The 21,624-nt window shown below is 35.0% G+C and overlaps 1 protein-coding gene across 2 annotated transcripts in view; it reads right to left on the minus strand.

Annotated features, from left to right (window-relative positions):
- Window positions 1-1,416: 1,416 nt before the first annotated feature.
- Window positions 1,417-21,624, minus strand: part of LOC115217067 (TBC1 domain family member 7) — a 29,968-nt gene continuing 9,760 nt past the window's right edge. For both annotated transcript variants that reach the window (XM_036507226.1, XM_036507225.1), the window contains exons 3-7: window positions 12,538-12,722; window positions 10,596-10,736; window positions 7,884-8,029; window positions 5,622-5,751; window positions 1,417-1,916 (exon numbers count right to left, since the gene is read on the minus strand). In XM_036507226.1, coding sequence (XP_036363119.1) covers window positions 1,848-1,916; window positions 5,622-5,751; window positions 7,884-8,029; window positions 10,596-10,736; window positions 12,538-12,722 — 671 coding nt within the window. In that variant the 3' untranslated portion in view covers window positions 1,417-1,847. The remainder of the gene's footprint in view (window positions 1,917-5,621; window positions 5,752-7,883; window positions 8,030-10,595; window positions 10,737-12,537; window positions 12,723-21,624) is intronic.

Raw genomic sequence — 21,624 nt, forward strand, 5'->3', positions numbered from 1 at the left:
ACACCAAGTCGACAGAGTGCAGGGTGGCTGGGACAAGTGTAGTGCAATAACATTAGATTAACAAAGTGTGATAACTCTGGGTCAACAAGGTGTGATAACTCTGGGTCAACAAAGTGTGATAACGTCGTGTCAGCGGTGTGATAATGCCGAGTAAAACACCATGATAATGTGGAATTTACAGAGTGTGATAAATGTCGCGTTGAAGAGCTTGGTAAGGTGGACTTGTAAGCAAACGGTAGGAAAAGAAAAGAGGGTGAAATGAAGGGAATATAAAACGAAGTAGGAAGACAGAAAAGAAAAGGAAGAGAGAGGAAGAAACAGAATGATGAAGCAGAGTAGCAGCAAAAAAGAAAAAGAAAAACAATGGGAGAAGGAGAGGGGCGGTTAGAGTTGAATCAACAATATTGCTAATTAGTTATGGTCAAAATCTTGTATTGTGGACCGTTTTGAAATTAGGGAAACAGGGAACACAGAAAGGGAAATACATATTACCTTTTCTGAGTGAGAGAAAGAGGAAAATAAAATACGGATGGATAGATTGGAAGAAAACAGATATAGAGACAAAGTATATACACACTCACATTATACCACACACACAACGTGCATATATATATACATATATATATTTTGTATATATCACTACATATATATATATATATATATATATATATATATATATATATATATATATATATAATATACATATATATATTTATGTATATATACATATAATATATATATATATATATATATATAATATATACATATATATATTATGTATATATACATATATATATAAATATATTGTATATATACAATATAGCTTTATGTATATATATATATATATATATATATATATTTATGTATATATATATACATATAATATATATTTATGTATATAATACATATATATATTTATGTATATATATAATGTATATATATTATATTTGTATATATATATACATATATATTTATGTATATATATATATGTATATATATATTTATGTATATATATATACATATATATTTATGTATATATATATACATATATTATGTATCTATATACATATATATATTATGTATATATATATATACCTATATAATTTATGTATATATTATACACATATATTTATGTATATATATATACACATATATATTTTATGTATAATATATACATATATATATTTATGTATATATATATACAATATATAATAGTATATATATATACATATATATATTTAGATTATATATATATATATATATATATATATATATACTTATTTATATATATATATTATATATATTATATATATGTGTATGTTATATATATATAAATATATATATATGTACATATATATATATAAATATATATATATGTACATATATATATATATAAATATATATATATGTACATATATATATATGTATGTATGTATGTAGAGAGAGAGTGAGGGGAGGATTGAGAAAACACATCAAGTTTGTCAGCAGATAGAAAAATTGGATGTTAGTGGTGGGAGTTTTGGGGGGAAAACATGGACAATGCCAGCGTTAAATCATTGGCTGAGTTTTTAGTCTGCAAGAAGTGATCTTCTGCAAGAGAGAGAGAGAGAGCAGAGATGAAGCAAATGGTGTGGAATGATAAATCACACAAAAAAAGGGTGTGTTTCGAAGTTTTGACCAATTGCAATGACAGAATTCTTCTTCGTAGGTGGATTGGATTTGTGAGGTTTGGCGAAGGGTTTCAAGTTTTATTTTCTCTCTAGAAATTTCAGCAAAAATGCAGCAGTAGGTAGGCGAGGAGCTTTTCTGTCAATTGCACAACATTTTGTGTGTCAAGTTCGATGAGTTCAAGTACTGTATTTCTGAAACAGGCTCAATGCTTTGTTTACCAACACATCACCACTGTTGACTGAGATCTGGAGAAACAAACAAACATATAAGTATATATATATATATATATATATATATATATATATATATATAATCTAATGTAGGATAAAATTTTTTTCGAAAAAAAATTCTTTTCGAAAAAAATTTTATCAATGGCCAGCATATTAAAAAATACCTTTAAAGGTTAAATTTCGTTTGCCCTTATTTATAAATTGTATATATATATACATATATCATCATCATCATCATCATCATCATTTAGCGTCCGTTTTCCATGCTAGCATGGGTTGGACGGTTCAACTGGGGTCTGGGGAGCCCGAAGGCTGCACCAGGCCAGTCAGATCTGGCAGTGTTTCTACAGCTGGATGCCCTTCCTAACGCCAACCACTCCGAGAGTGTAGTGGGTGATTTTATGTGCCACTGACACAGGTGCCAGACTAGGCTGGCGAACGGCCACGCTCGGATGGTGTTTTTATGTGCCACCGACACAGGTGCCAGACGAGGCTGGCAGACGGCCACGCTCGGATGGTGTTTTTATGTGCCACCGACACAGGTGCCAGATGAGGCTGGCGGACGGCCACGATCGGATGGTGTTTGTTACGTCCCCAAAGCACGGAGGCCAGTCTATGCGGTACTGGCTACGGCCACGTTCGGATGATTTTCTTGTGTGCCACCGGCACTGGTACCACAAAGATACAAATTCCATTGATGTTCATCTATTTTGATGGTTTTGATTTGATTTTCACTTGCCTCAACAGGTCTTCACAAGTGTCACAAGAAGGAAGGTATGCACAGGTGGACTGACTACGTCCCAGGTAGGGGCCACGGGTTATGGCCTGACTAGTCTTGCCGGGTTCGGGATGGTGTTTTTATGTGCCACCGACACAGGTGCCAGATGAGGCTGGCGAACAGCCACGATCGGATGGTGTTTGTTGCGTGCCCACAGCACGGAGGCCAGTCGATGCGGTACTGGCTACGGCCACGTTCGGATGGTTTCTTTGTGTGCCACCGGCACTGGTACCACAAAGATACAATTCCATTGATGTTCATCTATTTTGATTTGATTTGATTTGATTTTCACTTGCATCAACAGGTCTTCACAGGTCTTCACAAGTGTCACAAGAAGGAAGGAAGTATGCACAGGTGGACTGACTACGTCCAAGTAGGGGCCACGGGTTATGGCCTGACTAGTCTTGCCGGGTCTTCGGTTGGTGTTTTTATGTGCCACCGACACAGGTGCCAGATGAGGGGCTGGCGGACGGCCACGATCGGATGGTGTTTGTTATGTGCCCACATCACAGGGCCAGTCGATGCGGTACTGGCTACGGCCACGTTCGGATGGTTTTCTTGTGTGCCACCGGTACTGGTACCACAAAGATACAAATTCCATTGATTGTTCATCTATTTTGATTTGGTTTGATTGATTTGATTTGATTTCACTTGCCTCAACAGGTCTACACAAGTGTCACACACTTGCTTCAACAGGTCTTCAAGTGTCATAAGTAGGAAGTATGCACAGGTGGACTGACTACGTCGCCGGGTCTTCGGATGGTGTTTTTATGTGCCACCGACACAGGTGCCAGATGAGGCTGGCGAACGGCCACGATCGGATGGTTTTCTTGTGTGCCACCGGTACTGGAACCACAAAGATACAAATTCCATTGATGTTCATCTATTTTGATTTGGTTTGATTTATATAATGATAATAATAATAATAATAATAATAATAATAATAATAATAATAATAATATGAGGGAATATTATTCCAAACTTACAGTGAAAAATTCAATTTAGAAATACTAAATCAAATTTCACAAAATATTATATATATATAAATTAGAAAAAAACCACCTTTTATCAATTCAATAATGAAAAATTAAATTATAATCTTATCTTATATTTAATCTTTCTATAATATGTAATTTTCTAGATGGTATAATTTAATTTTTCATTATTGAATGGATAAAAGGTGTTCTTTTTCTAATTTATATAGATATATATATATATATATATATACATATATAATAATAATAATAATATGAAGGAATATTATTCCAAACTTACAGCGAAAAATTCAATTTAGAAATACTAAATCAAATTTCACAAAATATAATATATATGTATATAAATTAGAAAAAAAAACACCTTTTATCAATTCAATAATGAAAAATTAAATTATAATCTTATCTTATATTTAATCTTTCTATAATATGTAATTTTCTAGATGGTATAATTTAATTTTTCATTATTGAATTGATAAAAGGTGTTTTTTTTCTAATTTATATATATATATATATATATAGATATATCTATATACACACATATATAATAATAATAATAATAATAATAATATGAAGGAATATTATTCCAAACTTACAAGGAAAAATTCAATTTAGAAATACTAAATCAAATTTCACAAAATATTATATATATATAAATTAGAAAAAAAAACACCTTTTATCAATTCAATAATGAAAAATTAAATTATAATCTTATCTTATATTTAATCTTCTATAATATGTAATTTTCTAGATGGTGTAATTTAATTTTTCATTATTGAATTGATAAAAGGTGTTTTTTTTTCTAATTATATATATGTATATATAATAAAAGCAATTAAGATTCAAGTCAATTCCAATGATTTACTGATATAGCAAATCAAAAGTAAATAAAAAACAGAAAAAAACAACAAAACGAAATTTTACATTAATTACATTTGATGGATATTTGTCCTCATCTTGTTTGTTATTAACAAAACATTTCAGCTGATAACCCTCCAGCCTTCATCAGGTGTCTTGGGGTAATTTCAAACTGGGTTCTCATTCCTAAGGTATTTTTCCGATATTATTATTATTATTATTATTATTATTATTATTATTATTCAGGTCACTGCCTGGAATCCAACTCAGAATCTTGGCGTTAGTAGCTCACACTCTTACCCACTACGCCATATGCCGGGGGGAAATTATGGAGTGAATTTTAGGGCATATAAATCTAATATTTTCCTATCCTTCCTTAACACTGGTTCCCATATGCTACTCATATCTGCACTGGGTCCTGCTTAGGAGGTTGTTGTGTTTAGCATATGTGCTGCCTCTTTCCATGTATCAAGGGGAAACAGCTGGGATTTACCCTAACTAACTATATCATCATCATCATCGTTTAACATCTGCTTTCCATGCCAGCATGGGTTGGATGATTTGACTGAGGACTGGCGAACCAGATAGCTGCACCAGGCTCCAATCTGATCTGGCAGAGTTTCTACAGCTGGATGCCCTTCCTAATGCCAACCACTCCGAAAGATTAGAATGTGATAAAGAGACATAAACAGATGTCTTGCTGCAGAGGGTGTACATGATTACCCAACCGGTGAAAGGGAGAGAGAGAGAGAGAGGAAGAGAGAGAGAGAGGAAGAGAGCGAGAGTTGGTTGTTTGGAATTTTGAACCTATAATAGGTTCCAGATTCTGATACAATAACCAAGTTCAACAGAAGACATCTGAAGAAGGCTGGAGTATACAACAGCCAAAACATAGTGAAAGCAATAATCAAGATGAGGACACCTGACTGTCTAACATAAGCAATATACATAATACAAATTCTTCATCTCAGAAACATAGAATCGTAGAATCCATAATTAATCTATAATTGATTCAAAATTTCTAGAGGTAACAATAAAATAAAATTAGAAAAAGAAAACTCTTCACCTCCAGAAAAATTGGTAATGGCTTACCTTTTTAAAATATTCTGAAGCTTCTTGAGAATTTTTCATATTTAATAAAGGCTGTTGGAATATGATGAAGATAGAAACAGCAACATAGACAAGGACCATACATCGACCACCAATCACTTTATCCCATATTCTGTTCAATGAAAAATTTGAAGACAAACATAAAAGGTACGTATAGCATAGAATGAAATAATACAGCATTGTATTAAACATATAATAATATAATAATAATATAATAATAATATAATATACTAATATAATAATATCATAATAATAATATATAATAATAATATAATAATAATAATAATAATAATAATAATATAATAATAATAATAATAATATAAAATAATAATAATAATAATAATATAATAATAATAATATAATGATAATAATAATAATAATAATAATAATAATAATAATAATATAATAATAATATAATATTAATAATAATAATAATATAATAATAATAATAATAATAATAATATTAATAATAATAATAATAATAATAATAATAATAATAATAATGATAAATGCTCTGATGCAGCATGAGGCAGTGGCTCTCATGGCTTTTGATCTTAACTGATTGGAAGTGTTATCATGTACATTGTTTTGTCTTGGTATAAAAGATGGGCTACAGCAAATATTCTGCTCAATACCACAGATTTGCTTGTCAGTTGTTTGACCTTAACCAGTTGACCATGTCCCTTGGTGGCTGATGATATGTGCATCTTTGACCACGAGCAGAAGTAGTGGGGGAGCATCATAGCCATGTGTTGAGAGGGATTCTTTGGGGTTTGAATAACTCACCTCTGGAAACATGGGTATTTCGTTCAACATCCTTACACAACTCTTATTCAGAGACCTTTTGAGCAGGATGGGCTACTCGACCAGAAGAAAATTCTAACTGGGCCCCACCAGCAAGGTCATGCGCTGTTTATCTTGATATGAGATCACCATGTCGTGAACATATGGTTGTGATGCATGTGCCTGGTGTACCCTTATCAGACGGGTAGTCATGATGGTTATACTGGGCTTCGTATATTTTACCCCAGTGTCACTTTGATGGCATGCACTGCTCTCAATAATAATAATATAAATAAAACATAATGATTCTTTGGGATTTTCCTGTACATACACACAGGACTATTAAAGCTAAAAATAGATATTGTTGTGAAAGATCAAAACAATAAAGTCTATTGATTGACATGGTTTCTATCTACCAAATCCACTCACAAATTTTTCGTTGGCTCAAGGCTATAGTATTTAATTTTGTGAAGCTCCCTTTTCAGTTTGTAAAGATAAAAATATGAATGTAATAAAATGTTTTAAAAGAAATTTAAAGAGCCTACGTGATAACTGTAAACCTACTGTTGGGCCACCCTATGTATGTACATATATATATATGTATGTAGATATTCATCATCATCATCGTTTAGTGTCCGCTTTCCATGCTAGCATGGGTTGGACGGTTCAACTGGGATCTGGGAAGCTTGCAGGCTGCACCAGGCCCAGTCAGATCTGGCAGTGTTTCTACAGCTGGATGCCCTTCCTAACGCCAACCACTCCATGAGTGTAGTGGGTGCTTTTTACATGCCACCGACACAGGTGCCAGACGGGGCTGGCAAACAGCCACGATCGGATGGTGTTTGTTACGTGCCACCGGCATGGAGGCCAGTCGGCGCGGTGCTGGCTACGGCCACGTTTGGGTGGTTCTCTTACGTGCCACCGTCACTGGTATCACAACTACAAATTCCATTGATGTTGATCGATTTCGACTTCGATTTTGATTTTCACTTGCCTCAACAGGTCTTCACAAGTAGAGTTATGTGTCCCAAGAAGATATATATATATATATATATATATAAAACTATGTGTGTGTGTCATTGTGTCTGTGTTTGTCCCTCACCTCTGCTTGACCACCAGTGCTGGTGTGTTTATGTTCCTTCCTGTAACTTTGTAACTTAGCAGTTTGTCAATAGAGATTGATAGAATAAGCACCAGGCTTAAAAAGAAAAGTAGTGGAGTTGATTCATTTCACTAAAAATCTTTCAAGGTTGTGCCCCAGCATGGCCATAGTCTAACGACTGAAACAAGCAAAAGATAATGCAATTGTACTCTCTTTTGAATCCTATGGACAATTCCTTATTCAAGAAAGATATATTCCTGAACTGTCTAAATTCATGTCAACAATGAAAAGCAGTTTTGAAAATGCTTTGCCAGTATCTTTGATAGAAGTGAATCTTTATCTTAAAAATAATAGCATACCGTTCAAATGAAGACTCCGGTAAAACTCCAGCAAAACAAGACTGGAACCACTCTGATAATGGAATAGCAATACTCTGTTCTTGTAATAATTCACACAACTTAGGATTGGCCTCTTCAAGTTTCAGGTAATATAAGACTGCATCAGGCTGTAAAGAGTAAAAATATTTTGGAGCTTTACTTTTTGACCGATAGATTTAAAAAATAATTTTTTGTAACTAAACACTTTCAAACTTCGGACACTGGTAGAATGTGTCATAAAAAATATCTTTTACTCTTAGCATTTTTGAAACAAACTTATATTTACGAAGTTATTTCACGTTAAAGTTCTCGTATTTCGATAATTTCAACCAATCAATGACGTGTATTCAGCTGAATAAAATTACTGCCGTTATTTGTCAACAAGAACTTCCAGCGATGTATTTTTCGTTTGTCACTGTTATTTATGACATCGTTCGTGCATTTGTACTGGCTTTAGCTTTAAGGTTTTAGGGTTAGGATTAGGGTTTTAAGGTTAGGCTGTTAGGATTGTCATAAATAACAGTGACAAATGAAAATACACCGCCGGAAGTTCTTGTTGACAAACAATGGCAGTAATTTTATTCAGCTGAATACACTTCATTGATTGGTTGAAATTACCAAAATAGGACAACTTTAACGTAAAATTACTTTGTAAATATAAGTTTTTCTCAAAAATGCTAAGAATAAAAGATGTTTTATATGACATATCCTACAAGTGTCTGAAGTTTAAAAGTGTTTAATTACAAAAAATTATTTTTTAAATCTGTAGGTGAAAAGGTAAAGATCCAATACTTTCCTTGGGCTGGTTCTTGGATGGAATTGAATTTTATATTTTACATTCAGTTGAATTTTACATTCAACAGTGAAATATGGACACTGATAAAGAAATGATCAAATGGGCTAGATGGAGGCTTTGAATGAATGCCTTTATCAAGACCTGCCGAAAGTTAATGAGAAGATCAGGCAAAGACGACTGTGATTATCTGGTCACTGTGTGTGCCACCCTGAGCTAGAAGCATCCAAATTAGTCTTGTGCAACCCAATTCATGGTCATGTAAGAAGGGGAAAATGTCATCACACTTACATTGACAACTTGATTGCAGACACAGGCCTGGAATGTATCCAGGACATCAAGGCAGTGATGATGGACTGAGAAGTGTGGCAGGTGGACTTTGTTGCTGCAGCCTGGGCCAGAACCCAGCCATTATAATAAATAATAATTCAACATTTATACATGTTAAAACTAGGTAGTTTAACCCTTAAGCATACACATTATTCAGTGAAAAGTAATGCTCATTTATTCTGTTTTGTATAAATCATGCATTACATTGTAACCATAAGATTTTGAAGAGGTAATTATTAAATTTCAGAATGATAAAGAAGGGTTGGTACAAGAAGTGAGATCCGGCCAGTTTGATCATAAAACATGTAGGATATTTTAAATAATAATAATAATGAGATTATTGTTTACAGTGCTCAGGTGCACCACAACTTGTCAAAAGTGCGTATAAAGCATATGTAGTAATGTACAAATGTCTGGGAAGTGAACAGTGTATGAGTCAGATACATGCTTGCGTGTGTATGGAGGGGGGAAAATCAGGTGTAGTGTTGGCGAATCTCAAGAAGCATGGAAGTCTTGAAGGATGCAGTGCTCTGACAACTAACAACTGATGCTGGCAGTTTGTTCCAACTCTTAGCGTGAAAAAATGTTTCCGAACGTCATGGGAGCTGTGCTGTTTTCTGACTTTGTAAACATGTCCACGGGTGTTAGACAGGTGGAGTTTGAAAAGGTGCTCAGAGTTATTGTTTATAAGATGGTTAATAATTTTATGGGTGTCTGCCAAGAGTTATTGTTAGTAAGATGGTTAATTATTTTGAAGGCTACAGTGCTTCGACTACTAACAACTGATGCCGGCAGTTTGTTCCATGCTTCAGCAACTCTTAGCGTGAAAAAATGTTTCCAAAAGTCATGGACCAGAAAGAGCTGCTTTAAAAGATAAATGGTTAAAAAAAATTTCTTTTTTTCGCAATTTTAAATGCATTTTATACTTCAGCAAAAATGGGATAGTTTTTGTTTGGGAATGATTTTTTATTATTTTCAGTTAGAAGCACATTTTAACACTAAATACCTAACTGTGAATAAGAAGTTAGAACTAGCAGTCAGCCACAAAACTCTAGCAAGAAGAGTATTGTCTCTATTCAAAGGTATAACACTACAGCCAGATGTAGTGATCCATTGTAACCTTATAACCATTGAATTTCTTTAAATACAAAAAAATGTTCAACCACAAATCACCATCGACATTATTATTATAACGCCAGGAGGCTGCACCAGGCTCCAGTCTAATCTGAACACTGCCGGATCAGACTGGAGCTTGGGGCAGCCTCCTGGTTTCCCAGACCCTGGTCGAACCGTCCAACCCATGCTAGCATGGAAAATGGACGTTAAATGATGATGATGATGTCCATTTTTCCATGCTTGCATCACTCTGATGGAATTCTTTAAGACAGAATTTCTATGGCCAGATGCCTTCTGTTGTCAACTCTCATCTGTTTCCGGGTCAACTTGATCAATCTGAGCTGATTTGGGGTGGGGTGCAGAGTTACCTCAAACAACAGCAACAACAACAACAACAACAAACAGCAAAATCCAAAACAATGAGAAATGAGATCAAGGTTTTGAATGAATCTTACCAGCAATTCTAATTGGTCTGTGCATTTTTGGACATGTCGATAGAACTGTGCAGTTATCCAAAATTGGTCAATTGGATCATTGGTTAAATTAATCACAGCAGAGGACATGGAGCAGAACGTTCTATTTTGCAAAGGAATCATCTGAAATAACAAAGGATAAAACTATTATTTAACCCTTTCGTTACTAACCCGGCTGAAACCGGCTCTGGCTCTGTGGTAAAATGTCTTGTTTTCATAAGTTTTGAATTAAAATCTTCCACCAAAGCTTAGTCATAATTAATTAGGCACAGGAGTGGCTGTGTGGTAAGTAGCTTACTTAGAAACCAAATGGTTCCGGGTTCAGTCCCACTACGTGACACTTTGGGCAAGTGTCTTCTACTATAGCCTCAGGCCGACCAAAGCCTTGTGAGTGGATTTGGTAGACGGAAACTGAAAGAAGCCCATCGTATATATATATATATATATATATATATATATATGCATATGTGTGCGTATATGTTTGTGTGTCTGTGTTTGTGTTTGCTAACAATCATCATCATCATCAAGTGTCCGCTTTCCATGCTAGCATGGGTTGGACGGTTCAACTGGGGTCTGGGAAGCCAGGAGGCTGCACCAGGCCCAGTCTGATCTGGCAATGTTTCTACGGCTGGATGCCCTTCCTAAAGCCAACCACTCCGTGAGTGTAGTGGGTGCTTTTTACGTGCCACCGGCACAGGTGCCAGACTAGGCTGGCAAATGGTCACGATCGGATGGTGCTTTTTACGTGCCACCGGCACGGGGGCCAGGCAAAGACGCTTTGAACTAATAAAATTCCTATTTATTAACCCTATAGATTCAGATTACTCTGTCAAATGCAATGTTTATTTATTCACGTTGTTTTGAATTAATCATGTATTATCTCAAAGCTTCAAGATTTCAATGATGTGATTGCTTATTTTTAGAAGACATTGCAGGGTAGCTTCAAGAGGCCAGATGTGGTCAGTTTGAACATAAATAAAACAGACGGAGTATTTGGGCCAAATATGACTGGTTTAAATGATAAAGGGTTAAATCTGATATGAGGGTGATATGAGGGTACTTGCTGTTAGCATCATGTGAAACAATTTCATAAGGTACATATATAAAACGTTAAGGTGGCGAGCTGGCAGAACCATTAGCACACCGGGCGAAATGCGTAGCTGTATTTCGTCTGCTGTTACATTCTGAGTTCAAATTCCGCCGAGGTTGACTTTGCCTTTCATCCTTTCGAGGTCGATAAATTATGTACCAGTTATGCACTGGGGTTGATATAATTGACTTAATTTGTTTGAAAATGTCTGATGTAGTTCGTAATTAATGGGAGATTTTGGTTCTTATTTCTTAAAAGATAATGTGGATGGAGGTAGATAGAATATGGTGGCGTTGATAAGTTTACAATGACAGTGATATTTGTGTTACCCACTTAATGCCATTGGAGAAAGGGTGGCGAGCTGGCAGATCGTTCGCACACTGGGCGAAATGCTTAGCTGTATTTCGTTTGCGGCTACATTCTGAGTTCAAATTCCACCGAGGTCGATATGCCTTTCATCCTTTCGAGGTCAATAAATTAAGTACCAGTTATGCACTGGGGTTGATATAATCGACTTAATTTGTTTGTCTGTCCTTGTTTGTCCTCTCTGTGTCTAGCCCCTTGTGGGTAGTAAAGAAATAGGTACCACACAATGGGACTGAACCCGGAAACATGTGGTTTGGAAGCAAGCTTCTTACCCCATAGCTACACCTGCTTATGTTGACATCCATGCTACATTTTACATTGGTGTCTTTAAAATGACAAAAGAATCTTAAGAACTGTGATTTCTTAACCAAAATAAGTCCAGCAAATACAAGAGCTGCAATGTGGGTAGTAAAGAAATAGGTACATATATAAAATGTTAATGGCTGTATACTAAAGAGAATGGTTTACCAGGTTTTTGTCTTCCAAAGGCAAAAGGTTTTCATTCAGCAAATGCATTTTCAGGTAAACTTCAGGTAAAGGAGTTGAATCATCTACCCTCTCCATTACCCTCAAAGCATCAAAGAGATTTGTGTAGGTTTGTCTTCGAGCGTCTTGAGCATATTTATGGAGTGATCGCTCTGCCGGCCACACACCTGGAATTAAGAATCAGAATACATGACAATATTACCATAAATGTGATTGGAATCAGTTGTTAATAAAGGAACTTGTTTAGCTTCACCTGAGTTTGCATACATTATAAAGAGTTATAAGCTGCTGATCTCTCCAGGGAGCTAAAATGGATACATGCCTATGATGAAGGTCCAAAATTAATAGAAGTTAGTCAAGCCCAGTGCTGGATTAACCGTTAAGCAAAATAAGAACATGTTTAAGACATCAAGGGAAGCAGGGCACCACAGAAATGGTAAATGGTTCACAGCACAAAAGAAATGGTGTCATAGTGAGGATGTGATCAAAGATTTGGCAATTAAAAAAAGGTAGAAAACTTTTCAAATATAAATGAAGTGAGTGGAGGCACAATGTCCCAGTGGTTAGAGCAGCGGACTCACGGTCGGAGGATCACGGTTTCGATTCCCAGACTGAGCGTTGTGTGTGTTTATTGAATGAAAACACCTAAAGCTTCACGAGGCTCCGGCAGAGGGTGGTGGCGACCCCTGTTGTACTCTTTCGCCCCAACTTTCTCTCATTCTCTCTTCCTGTTTCTTGAGTAATGCTGTGATGGACTGGCATCCCGTCCAGCTGGGGGGGAACACATGTGCCACAGAAACTGGAAAACTGGGCCCATGAGCCTGGCTAGGCTTGAAAAGGGTGACGTTTATCGTATGTATACACAATAAACTAAAAGCGTGCTTGATACAAACATTGGAGTTTCATGTAATTTTTTTGAAGACTAACAAGAAGATGGATTTTAATTCCTTTAACTTCACAATTCTGGCCCATCTCATCGAACTGGTACCTTAAAAAATTTGTAGGTAATGCTGTGATGGACTGGTGTCCTGTCCAGCTGGGGGGAACACATATGCCACAGAAACTGGGAAACCAGGCCCATGAGCCTAGTTAGGCTTAAAAAAGGGCGCATAAAAATAATATAATAACTGAAGTGGAAGAACACAAAAATAAACATTATTTTCTAACTTATTGTTAGTTTCGTTTCAGTTTGAACAATAAAAATTTATTCTATGGTTTATTATTGTTTATATTTTGAATTGCATATACATGGGGGTGCCCAAAACTTTGTAAGTGCTTAGGGCTTCTATAGGTCATAATCTGGCCCTGGTCAAACCCTACTTTTCCTGCCCATTGAAGGATAAAAGCATGAAGCAAGTAGTGTAAACACTGTATTTGCTTCTCACAGCAAGGCTAAAATATCAAAAAGAATTTACTCATACATTCCAAAATATTCTCTCTAGGCATGTTGATAGATAAATAGCTGTGCCCTGAAAAAGGAGCACTTTTAATCTTATATGATCTACTGACCTAATTAAATAACTTTCGTCAACATATCACAGCACATAATATATATATCATCAATGTAAACGCAGCAAGCTGGCAGAACCATTAGCATGCCCAGAAAAATACTTTGTGGTATTTCGTCTGCCCCTATGCTCCGAGTTCAAATTCCACTGTGGTTGAATTTGTCTTTCATCCTTTCAGAATTGATAAAATAAGCACTAGTCGAACAGTGAACCTGAAATCATGTGGTTGGGAAGCAAAGTTGAACAGGAGTGGCTGTGTGGTAAGTAGCTTGCTTGCCAACCACATGGTTCCGGGTTCAGTCCCACTGCATGGCACCTTGAGCAAGTGTCTTCTACTATAGCCTCGGGCCGACTGAAGCCTTGTGAGTGGATTTGGTAGATGAAAACTGAAAGAAGCCTGTCATTATATATACATATATATATATATATATATATATATATATATGTATGTATGTATATATGTATACACACACACGCATATATATATATATATGTGCTGGTTTCAGGTGGGTTGGTATCAAAAGGATTAATGTGGCACCATCACTAGTGCCTTCTACATGGCACCAGCATGAGTGCTTTTAACCCTTTTGTTCCCATATTTCTGTTGAGATGCTCTGTGTCTCTTTCAATATAACAAAGAATTTAGTAAAATAACCTGCATGGCTGCTGTCTAATGACTGAAACAAGTAAAAGATAAAATATGTGCGTGTGTGTGTGTGTATGGACTGAATTGCTTTTCCATGTGACTCATACCTCATATCTGATGATTGCAGTGATGCCAAAAATATAATGCTCGAGTCAAGTCACGAGAAATAAAAATTTGGTTTCTATTAATAAATGAATACACTGTGCACCATGTATTGAGTGCTTTTTGTTAATAAAAGAGAAAGAAGGGGATGAAAATATTCTACTCCATCGACAAAAGAAGAAGAAAAGAACTTGATACCTGTTCTGAAAGGGTATTTATTTAAACTGAATGCCCCAATATTTATCTTAAGATGGCCAAATGAAATTTCAAAAATAAAAGCAAAAAAAAAAAACAAAAAAAAAGAGCGAAAAACAGTGAGTTGTACTTTTTACCTGTTTAGTGAGTTGAACACTCCATCTATATACATACCTATGTGATTGTATGCTTAAATGAATGTGGGGGTTATTCCAACCCACTTGCTAAACAAGTCTAACTCAGCCATTTTTTATTCATTTGACATTTTAAGGTAAACAAGCATGGCCATCTTCACACAAAAATATTCTACACACAACACGTACACCTCATTACCATTTATTTTATCTCACCTAATTATTAATTACCATTTTCACACAGCATTCCATTCATTCTCAAACGTTGTTTTCGTCCTCACTTAACCCACTAGCCTTTAAACTGACCATATCCGGCCAGAATAATCCACCTGTTTTATCTTCAAACTCACCAGATCTGGCCTCTCATACCTAGCTGGCAATATCATTCTAAAAATAAACTATCACATCATTGAAATCTCAAAGCTACAACATGATGCAGCGTTAATTCATATCGTGCAGGTGGCACGTAAAAAACACCCACTACACTCATGGAGTGGTTGGCGTTAGGAAGGGCATCCAGCTGTAGAAACATTGCCAGATAAGACTGGAGCCTGGTGCAGCCTTCTGGCTTCCCAGATCCCCGGTCGAACCGTCCAACCCATGCTAGCATGGAGAACGGATGTTAAACGATGATGAGGATGATGATGAAATAAGCCTAAAATTTGACAGAGAAATTAATAACAGCCTGGCTGAAACTGTCTCTGAGTACAAATGTCTTGTTTTCATAAGTTTTGAATTAAAATCTTCCTCCAAACCTTAGTCACAATTTATGTTCCTAACACTAGCTTAATGATAATTAAGCTATTTTACTAAATTCTTTGTTATATTTAAAATTAATTGAAAGAAACACAGAGCATCTCAACAGAAATATCGGAACATAAGGGTTAACCCTTCAGCATTTAATCTGGGCAGATATGACCAGTTTACTTGGGCTGTATCTGGTCCAAATACTCTACCAGTTTTATGTTCAAACTAGCCAGATTTGACCTCTCACACCCACCCTACAATGTCATCCTAGACATAAAATCATCACGTCATCGAAATCTGAAAGCTACCAGATACAACATAGTTAATAAATACACATGTCATCGACAGAATAATATGAATGCTAAAATGGTTAAAACGAGGATACTCAACAATTTTTTTTTTATCTGTGGGCCCCTTTTGATTACTATTTAATTTTGGTGGACCCCAATGCCATTCAATGTTTAACCCTTTAGCATTTAAACCGGCCATATCCAGCCAAAAGTATTGTGCTTGTTTTATGTTCAAACTGGCCATATCTGGTCTCTCACACCAACCCTACAATATCATCTTAAAAATTAACAGCTACCTCATCAAAATCTCATAACTACAAGATAATGCATGATTAGTTCAAAACAATGTGGATAAAAAAGGATTAATTTTGGCAGAATAATGTGAACAGTAAAGGGTTAAAAACTAGTTTCATAGAAACTTCTTCCAAAATTTCTATTTTGTTTTTCACACATTAGCTTGTGTAGGTTGAATAATGTAAAATGTTAGAGAAAAAAACCTAGCTGTTTCTTGCAATACATACCAATACAGACATCCAAAGCAGGGGTTCTCCACCATTTTTTTATCTATGGACCCCATTGATTATTATTTTATTCTGGTGAACCCCATAGTTATTCGATGTTTATAAACTAGTTTTATAGAAACTTCTTTCAAAATTCCTATTTTGTTTTTCATCCATTAACTTGTGTAGGTTGAAGTATGGAAAATGTTAGAGAAAAAAACCTAGCTGTTTCTTGCAGTACATACCAATACAGACATTCAAATCAGGGGTTCTCAACCATTTTTTTATCTATGGACCCCATTGATTATTATTTTATTCTGGTGAACCCCATAGCCATTCAGCGTTTAAAAACTAATTTTATAGAAACTTCTTTTAAAATTCCTATTTCATTTTTCACACATTAACTTGTGTAGGTTGAACTATGAAACATGTTAGAGAAAGAAACCTGGCTGTTTCTTGCAATACATACCAATACAGACATTCAAAGCAGGGTTTCTCAACAATTTTTTTATCTATGGACCCCATTGATTATTATTTTATTCTGGTGAACCCCATAGCCATTCAGCGTTTAAAAACTAATTTTATAGAAACTTCTTTTAAAATTCCTATTTCATTTTTCACACATTAACTTGTGTAGTTGAACTATGAAACATGTTAGAGAAAGAACCTGGCTGTTTCTTGCAATACATACCATACAGACATTCAAAGCAGGGTTTCTCAACAATTTTTTTATCTATGGACCCCATTGATTATTATTTTATTCTGGTGAACCCCATAGCCATTCAGCGTTTAAAAACTAATTTTATAGAAACTTCTTTTAAAATTCCTATTTCATTTTTCACACATTAACTTGTGTAGGTTGAACTATGAAACATGTTAGAGAAAGAAACCTGGCTGTTTCTTGCAATACATACCAATACATACATCTAATGCAAAATTTTTTCAGGGGGCCTTAACCCTTTCGTTACTAACCCGGCTGAAACCACCTCTGGCTCTGAGTACAAATGTCTTGTTTTCAAAAGTTCTTCCACCAAACCTTAGTCACAATTTATGTTCCTCCCACAAACTTAATGTTAAGTAAGTTATTTTAAAGTAATTGAAAGAAACACAGAGCATCTCAAAATAAATACAGTAACGAAAGGGTTCAAATAGTATTGTGGATACCCAAAATCTAATATGGACCCTAGGGGCCAGATGGATCCTGGTTGAGAACCACTGGGCTAAAAGAAATAAATTGTTGTCGTTTAGCCCCAGGTAAGCCCTGATTGAACAAACTCCAAACTGAAGGAATTCCAGCGGTGACCATATATATATGTGTGTGGGGGGGGGGGTGCAGCTGTGTGGTAAGGCACTTCCCAACCACATGACACCTTGGGCAAGTGTCTGCTACTATAGCCACGACTGACCAGTGCCTTGTGAGTAGATTTGGTAGAGGGAAACTGAAAGAAGCTTGTCATATATATGTATACCTTTATATACTTCCATGCTTCCTGAGATTCGCCAACACTACACCTGATTTTCTCCCCTCCATACACACACAAGCATGTATCTGACTCATACATTGTTCGCTTTCCAGACATTTGTACATTACTGCATATACTTTATACGCACTGTCTGACAAGTTGTGGTGCACCTGAGCACTGTATACAATAATTTCATTAATATTATTATATATATATGTGTGTGTGTGTGTGTGTGTTTTTGTGTCTGTGTTTGCACCCTAACCGGTGTTGTTGTTGGTATGTTTACATCCCCGTAACTTACCGGTTCTTCAAAAGAGACCGATAGAATAAGTACCAGGTTTATAAAAAAAATAGGTAGTGGGGCCGGTAAATTCTTCAACGTGGTGCTCCAGCATGGCCACATTCCAAAGACTGAAACAAGAAAACGACAAAAGAAGATTGTATATATATATGGCACCTTGGGCAAGTGTCTTCTACTATAGCCTTGGGCCGACCAAAGCCTTGTGAGTGGATTTGGTAGACGGAAACTAAAAGAAGCCCGTCGTATATATATATATATATATATAATATATATATATATATATTATGTATGTACATGTTTGTGTCTGTGTTTGTCCTCCCAACATCGCTTGACAACCGATGCTGGTGTGTTTACGTCCTCGTAACTTAGTGGTTTGGCAAGAGAGACCGATAGAATAAGTACTAGGCTTACAAAAGAATAAGTCCTGGGGTCGATTTGCTCGACTAAAGACGGTGCTCCAGCATGGCTACAGTCAAATGACTGAAACAATATTTATATATATATATATATATATTGCTTACCAACCACATGGTTCCGGGTTCAATCACACTGTGTGGCACCTTGTGCAAGTGTCTTCTACTATAGCCTCGGGCCGACCAATACCTTGTGAGTGGATTTGGTAAACGGAAACTGAAAGAAGCCCATCGTATATATGTACATGTAAATATGTGTGCGTGTGTTTGTGTGTCTGTGTTTGTCCCCCTAGCATTGCTTGACAACCGATGCTGGTGTGTTTACGTCCCCGTCACTTAGCGGTTCGGCAAAAGAGACCGATAGAATAAGTACTGGGCTTACAAAGAATAAGTCCCGGGGTCGATTTGCTCCAGCATGGCCGCAGTCAACTGACTGAAACAAGTAAAAGAGTATATATATATATATATAATATATATATATATATATATATATATATGTGTATATCCGCGCACACACATTGATATGCTACGTTGCTGCGCCCTTTATTAAAGACGGTTGGGTGTGATTTAAGGTAAGTTTGGCTGCTACCAAATTGCAAAGAATTTTTTCCTTGTCACAGAGATGGTGAAGTATGGGGGTCTTGGGTTGTTTACTGAAGCAGTTGGGTTAACAGCCAGTGCCAGATCGATAGTGTGTGGCAGGAAGCACTTCTGATGGAGAGAGAGAGAGAGAGAGAGAGAGAGAGAGAGAGAGAGAGAGAGAGAGAGATTCTAATGCGCACCTCAACCACCGACTGCAGCAGCCGTAGAAGAAGAAGAAGAAGAAGAAGAAGCAACCACCAGCACCGCCGCCGCCAACACCGACATCGTGACAGCGACCACCGAGATTTACCGTCGCCATCACTACCATCTTGACGACCACTGACGACAAGAACACATAAACATCCACCATCATAACAACAACGACAGCAATGATATCATCATCAGCATCATCAGCAGCATCCTTCTCTTCACGATCAACAACAACGACCGTCACATCGTCACCACCGCCAGCATCCTTAACAACACCAAACAAAACAAAAACACTTTAACATCGCCTTCAACGTTGCTATCACCACCAAATAATATCGCTAACAACAACAAGAACAACAACAATAATAACGATGGTGGTGGTGGTTTCAAATTTTTGGCACAAGGCCAGCAATTTCGGAGGAGGAAGGAGGTGGGGGGGAAGAAGGTTAAGTCGATTATATCGAACTCCTGTACTGAACTGGTACAAATTTTTCATCGACCCCGACCCCCCGAAACGATGAAAAGGTAAAGTTCGACCTCGGCGGAATTCGAACCCAGAACGTAGAGACGGACGAAATGCTGCTCAGGATTTTGTCCGGCGTGCTAGCAATTCTACAAGTTCACAGCCTTTAATATTTATAATAATAATAATAATAATAATAATAATATGATAATAATAAAAAGGTATTCTTTCGATATAACTCGACACTATCAAAACATTTCACTTCGGGTGTTTCCGTGGGTTGTGGGGTATAGATATAACGAAATCATTTTGATCATAATAAAGATTCCATTTTAAACTCGAAGAAAAAAAAAGCCTTGCATATTTGTTCTTACCTATTTCGTGTGTGTTTGTAAAATCCCGCAAATTTCCAAGAAGAAAACAGAATCGAACTGTCATTTGCTTCCGCGGAAATACCCGAAGTGAAGTGTTTTGATTTTTGTCGAGTTATATCGAAAGAATGCCAATAATAATAATAATAATTATGATAATAATAATGATGATGATAATAATGATGATAATGATATAAATGATGATGATGATAATGATGATGATGATGATAATAATAATGATGATGATAATAATGATAATAATAATGATGATAATAATAATGATAATGATGATAATAATAATAATGATAATAATAATGATGATAATGATAATGATGATGATGATAATGATAATAATAATGATAATAATAATGATAATAATAATAATGATAATAATAATGATGATAATGATAATGATAATAATGATAATAATAATGATGATAATAATAATAATAATGATGATGATGATAATAATAATGATGATAATAATGATAATAATAATGATGATAATAATAATGATAATAATAATGATGATAATGATAATGATAATAATGATAATAATAATGATGATAATAATAATATAATAATGATGATAATAATGATAATAATAATGATGATAATAATAATGATAATAATAATGATAATAATAATGATAATAATAATGATGATAATAATAATGATAATAATAATGATGATAATGATAATGATAATAATGATGATAATGATGATAATAATAATGATAATAATAATGATGATAATGATAATGATAATAATGATAATAATAATGATGATAATAATAATAATAATGATGATAATAATGATAATAATAATGATGATAATAATAATGATAATAATAATGATAATAATAATGATAATAATAATGATAATAATAATGATAATAATAATGATGATAATAATAATGATAATAATAATGATGATAATAATAATGATAATAATAATGATAATAATAATGATGATAATAATAATGATAATAATAATGATAATAATAATGATGATAATAATAATGATAATAATAATGATGATAATGATAATAATGATAATAATGATGATGATAATAATAATAATAATAATAACAATAATAATAATAATGATAATAATAATAATAATAATGATGATGATGATAATA

This window comes from Octopus sinensis, linkage group LG11 (genome assembly GCF_006345805.1).
Source record: "Octopus sinensis linkage group LG11, ASM634580v1, whole genome shotgun sequence".
NCBI classification, from domain to species: domain Eukaryota; kingdom Metazoa; phylum Mollusca; class Cephalopoda; order Octopoda; family Octopodidae; genus Octopus; species Octopus sinensis.